Below are 6,000 nucleotides of genomic sequence, written 5' to 3' on the forward strand. Positions count from 1 at the left end.
ACACCTTCTAAGATATCAAGCAGCTAGCATTTATCATGCCAATATCGAGGCTATACACCTTCGAAGATATCGAGCATGCAACTAGTATTATCGTGCAGTTGCTCGATGCACGTCAAAATCATTATAGGCTTATAGCTACTTCTCTTATACATGCACACATCATAATTATAACCCAAAATCACAATTCGCTCATGCTCGCCCCAAACATGACTGTATTATTTTGGGGGTTTTTAGTGGGAATCTCTTATAAGACATGCTCATGTTCATTGATTGGAATGCACCACTCCTCCTCCTTAGCAGTACATGGTTCCCAACATGGTGCCCCAGTGGCTGCTACTGCAAGTTTTCTACAGGGTGATCAATCTGGTGCACAACCGGAAGGTGAGTAGCACCCATGCACACATTAATTAATGGACTAAGTGTGACAATTAGGCTTTGTGCTATTTAATTGTTTAGTGCATGCTCAGTTTATTGTGGCGAAATAATAATGTCTCTATTACGCATACAGATCCAATAGCCTCAAGTCATCGCAAAAGAGCTTTGGCATCAGATCAAGAAGTTGAAACTCCTTTAAAGTGTTGGAAAGAGGATATCGGTATATGCTTTATAATGAGTTTATAAATACATTGATTCAGTGAACGGCTTTGGCCACACACACTAAAAACGCACTTGTTTCTCAGGCACGCCAGCATGCTTACTCATTAAAAAAACGACGTATAATTGACCTTTGACATTTTTTATGCGATGATGCTAGTTTTTTTTATATAATTATGCTGATGCCCTGTCAAAAATGTGCATTCCCGCATCCGATTTTAAGGAAAAGGCCTGAAAAACAAGTGATTTAGCGTGGGAACTGTTAATCGTATACAGACACAAAGACATCCAGTTATGTATGAGTCCCAACTTTTATATACATTATACATATACAACACAACATAACTCAGGAGAGAAGGTATTATGGACAAATTGCAGCTTATTGATAGCCTAGGAATAATTATGGGGTGGAGCCCCCCTTCCTACGCCACTGTACATAATTATTATAAGTGCAGATGATTGACTGGCTATATAAGTACATCATACAATGCTTATGTTTATACAATAGCATTGTCATCAGAGGGGCATCCTAACAAAAGACCGTCCTCCGATCCCATTGTACTTACTGGAAAGGATGTTCAAATAATTTGTGTGACGTTGGTGAAAGCATGCAATAATTGGTTCAATTTGGGATTGGCTCTTGGAATGGACTATGACCAGTTGGAGTCTATCCAAGATCAATTCCGTGACAGTAGTGGTCGCCTAACAAAGATGATAGCCAAGCGTCTTTCAGTCACTGATTCAAAAAATCCAATGACATGGCCTTACATCTGTGAATGCCTAAGGAGCCCTACAGTAATGCGTTATGATGTAGCAGAAGCAATTGAAAGAGAAAAGGGACTATAAATATAGCTATATAAATTATGGTAGAAATGAGCTATATAAAATTAATTATGGTAGAAATGAATAGTTGTTTAATAGGTGTTGGCAGATGCGCCAGATCCCAGAGCTCGTGCCCGCTTGCTCGCTTCCAGAGTGAAGGAGACGGGTGCCTGGCTAGATGTGCTGCCTATTTCTTTGCTAGGCCTAAGGATGGATGATAACACCATCAGAGTTGCTGTAGGCCTATGTCTTGGTGCCCCTCTATGCAGACCCCATTCACTGTGGAGCTGGGGTGGACAGTTTGGGCACTCATGGGCTCAGCTGCCGTAGCAGTGAAGGTCGACACCATCGTCATGCGGCTTTGACCGTTATTGTGCATAGAACCCTCATCTCTGCAAAGATACCTGCACGCCTTGAACCATCAGGCCTACAACGGTCGGATGGGAAGCGCCCAGATGGCATCACCATGGTACCCTGGAAGTGTGGGAAGCTGCTGGTGTGGGACGCGACCTGCCCGGACACCTTTGCCCCATCATACACCATAAGTGCTACCTCGGAGGCAGGGCTTGTAGCTGCAGGAGCAGAAGAGAGGAAGGAGGCCAAATACACCAGCCTTGGTTCACTGCACTGCTTCACCCCACTAGCCATAGAGACTACAGGTGTTCTAGGGCCTAAGTCTAAGACTTGTGTTAAGGAATTAGGTGGGCGCGTTGCACGTGTCACGGGAGATCAGAAATCCTCCCATTACTTACTGCAAAGGCTGTCGGTCGCAGTACAGCCGGGAAATGCGGCCTCAGTGATGGGCACAATGGACTCGCGACCCTCTCCCTGGAACTTACGTTATTTATTGTTATACGAATTACACCTGGTCTGTACACATAATATAGTTAGACACTGTTTAGGAAGTTTCTACGTGATTTAGAAGCCCAAAGGGCGTTCTGTAGAATCCCGAACGCAGTGAGGGTTCTACTAGCCCTGTGGGCTTCTAAATCACGTGGAAACTTCCTAAACAGTGTCTAAGCATTTTAGATCATAGCAACAACGCTCATACGCCTGACAACAATGGTTTTAACAATGGATTCTGAGCCTCCTCCGATGCCGAACGCTTTCTTGAGTTCGCCTATTACACGTACACAGTTTCTAGAACTACTGAGACCCAGCCCACATCCTTCCCTGCTTCCTTCCAAACCAGCCACACCTCCAGCTCTGTCTTTGCAGCAACCAGCCCCACCTCCATATCTGCTGCAGCAACCAGCCCCACCTTCGACGAAGAGTTCGTAGACTATCTGCTCTCCTCCACAGCCAGTGAGAACCTACTTACTGCTCCAGTGGCAAGAAAATTCGCTCCCTGTACTGTAGGATCATTTTCTCAATCAGTGGGTACAGTTTTTCAACGGCTGATGGACACATGTCAGCTCAGTACTACTGCCCAAGCCAGTGAGCCGAAAAAAGAAGATGCTGTGTCTTTGTCGCCTCCACCAGGTGTAGTAAATCAGTATGGATGCAAAGCTGTTAATGTTCAACGTTCTAATATTCTAGCCATAGCTCTAGGCTTTTTCAGACTTGCTAAGTTTATTGGAGCTCATAGTAACCCAGCTCAATCTTAGAATTCGGTGTGAATACCAGCTTCAGTGCCGGACGGGGGTGCTAGCTACATGTGTTAAATATCAGTATGCCAGTTGTAACAATGTTATGTTCTTATACAGCATGGACTACTGGGCTCACCATTGCTGAAAAAGTTATAAAGGTTAGTGTTTGTGTGTGCCTAAATTTGTACGTCGAGCTATTTTTAATGGCATCAAACCTATATCAATTGTGTGAGTGCAATGCAGTATCTGTCCAGCCCCTAATACACCAGAGGATTTGCCAGGGTCAAAAAACTTGACATAGCTAGACTTGTAATTAAGTATTAATAACCTTACTATGATGTGTTTTCAGGCTTAGAAGTTAGCATTAAATTATATGTGTTATTAACTATTAAACGCACTAAAATTTGTCGGTGTGGTTGAGCATTCCTTATAATTAGTTGATCAAAGATATGTGGGTAATGGGTAATGTTGCGATTCCAAGTATTAATGTAGGGAACACTCATGCAGCCCGAGCCCCTCAACGTTCTTTGTTCTTGTGTTGATTACATGTGGTGTTTAATTGTGACTGAAGTTTCATTCAATACAGGAAATTCCCACCACATCTGTTGGAGAGGGATCACTTCGAGGGATTTCTGTGGGACAAGGGCAGGAACACACTACTGAACAAGCAGCTCCGTCACATGCCACAAAAGTAGATGCCCTACTATCAAGCAATGGATTGACGTACAAAGACGGGAATAGGGAGTGCAAAGATGACCATATATTACATATTTCAAGGCAGCTGGAACAATGGGAGCTAGTAGCAACGTGGCTAGGATTAACGGCAGCTGAGAGAGAAGCTATCAAGGGTAACAATCAGAGTATAGAAATGATGAGATATAACACTCTTAAGAAATGGAAATCTAAGGCGCTACTCAGTGGAACAGCTACGTATCGAGTTCTACTACAAGCTCTGTTGGATTGTGGCTGCAATGACCAAGCAAAGCAAGTGTGCTCGCTACTCAAGGAATTGTATTAGCAAAAAAAGATTCTGAAATAGTGACAAAACTATAATTTAGTGTTGTTTGTTTGTTTGTTTGTTTGTATTTTGCTTCTTGTGTTGTTGATGATCTTTTTATCATAATTATTGATATAAGGAAAAGGGGCAGCTAGTGTAAAGGTAATAAACCCAGTAGATATACTTTAATTAATATTAATTTCTTTCCCACTATATAATAGTTAGACACTAGCTGTTTCAGTAGGAAGTTTCTTAGAAGCCCAAAGGGGGTTCTACTAGCCCTGAGGGCTTCTAAATCACGTGGAAACTTCCTAAATACGTGTCTATATAAGCATTTTAGATCATAGCAACAACGCTCATACGCCTGAGAACAATCTCTAAGGCCTGGGTCAGGCACCGATAACATTAATTTTATTCCTTACCAACATGTAATGTAGATTTATGTAGAGATTCATAAGTCATAAGTGATTTATGTAGTGTTAATGAGATTCATAATCAATATTAATGTTATTCATTGCAATTGATGTCAATTGTCAAGAAGAAATCAAGGTACTTGCTTAGCTAGCTGCTGGAACTATTGTACAGAATCTTTAGCAACAAATGCAGTGGACTTGCACTAGTCGGGCGCCGCCGCCCTCCTTGAAGGAGGTCGGGAATCAAGCCTATCCACAGTTTTGTTCTGGCCTGTTACGCAATAGTATCATGAATATCATTCATTCTATGTGGGTGCTAACCAATAGCGATGAATATCATTTATTAAAGTGGGTGTTGGCCTCGCCTCTCAGTCAATCCAACGTGTGCAAAATTCACACGTGGTACAGTTGAGTGGGTGTGATCACTCCCCTTGAGATACTGCAATCTGATTGGAGCTGGTGGAATTGTTGGATTTCCAACAACAGAACAAAACTGTGGATAGGCTTTAGCCTCTACACAGGCTCTCCTTTTTCTGTTCTTTATCACAATCTTTCAATAAGATAAAATACTGTATTAATCGTTCAATGAGATAAAATACGGTATTAATTGGAGGAATAAAGAAAGAAATAGACGTAGAGTTAGGAAAAGGAGAGCCTGTATCGGGAAGTCGCGTGAGGGTAGAAGGGTGGTAGAAGGGTGAAAATGAGCGTGGGCATGCTGAGCTAGAGATGTTGGACTGCCCACGTAGAGATCTATGACTAATAAAACTTTGCCTGCAGCAAGCTGGACATGGACTTGGAACTGGAAGTTTGCAAGCACTATAGCTAGCTATACCTTAGGCTTAGCTAGATGATCTACTAGTTATTATGTTCAGATTCTATCAGACTATCCACCTTTTCTTGTGTCTTTCTACATGCTATTATATAGTCTACTGGTAGTATAGATCAAGAATAGCTTAGTCATCATTATCATATAGCAGGTAGCTACTGCCACCAGAGCTGGCCACGCTGGTTCTCTGATCTGACTTGCAGCACAGCTTGGTGTTGTCTCAGTACAATTAACTCTGAATGCGTGGGAGAATATCTTACGTCACGATTGTGGGCTACATATCGCCCACGTTCATAAAAATCCTTGCGGATCACGCGATTTCCCGAACCAGGCCTTACTTTTTCTTAACTGTATGCCCATTTCTTTCTTTGCTGCCTCACTATGTCTTTCATGGATGAACAGTGACAACAGCAAGAAAAAGTAAGGCCTGGGATCGAGGCTAGATAGGCTTGATTCCCGACCTCAACGGTATAGAGGGCGGCGGCACCCGACTAGACTTGCACAAGGTAAGACTAGTTGTTTAGGCCCTCAAAAGATAGAGTAGGTTGTCATGATTATATTTCCAGCGGGGGAAGTCAATATGTGCAAAACTGCCTTAGCTATATACTGGCTTCTTTAGCTCTGACAGCCACTCTAGAGGTAGGCTATGCTGTGTATCTCAAGACTACAGTAACTCCTACTCTTCCCCCGCCGGATATTAGTACCTAGCAATGATATAGTCTCGAATACCCGCCTCAACCTAAAAGCTTGAGTCTG

The 6,000-nt window shown here is 42.7% G+C and overlaps 1 protein-coding gene across 7 annotated transcripts in view; it reads left to right on the forward strand.

Moving 5' to 3' along the window:
• Positions 1–4,128, forward strand: part of LOC135334925 (uncharacterized) — a 52,012-nt gene extending 47,884 nt beyond the window's left edge. For 5 of the 7 annotated variants that reach the window (XM_064530300.1, XM_064530308.1, XM_064530318.1 and 2 more), the window contains 4 exons: positions 298–381; positions 509–595; positions 3,123–3,163; positions 3,592–4,128. In XM_064530300.1, coding sequence (XP_064386370.1) covers positions 298–381; positions 509–595; positions 3,123–3,163; positions 3,592–4,023 — 644 coding nt within the window. In that variant the 3' untranslated portion in view covers positions 4,024–4,128. Of the gene's footprint in view, positions 1–297; positions 382–508; positions 596–1,102; positions 2,312–3,122; positions 3,164–3,591 lie in introns of those variants that run through there. The other 2 variants (XM_064530325.1, XM_064530333.1) reach the window with 2 other exon arrangements.
• The last annotated feature ends 1,872 nt before the right edge of the window (positions 4,129–6,000 follow it).

Source organism: Halichondria panicea, chromosome 1 (assembly GCF_963675165.1).
Source record: "Halichondria panicea chromosome 1, odHalPani1.1, whole genome shotgun sequence".
Lineage (NCBI taxonomy): Eukaryota > Metazoa > Porifera > Demospongiae > Suberitida > Halichondriidae > Halichondria > Halichondria panicea.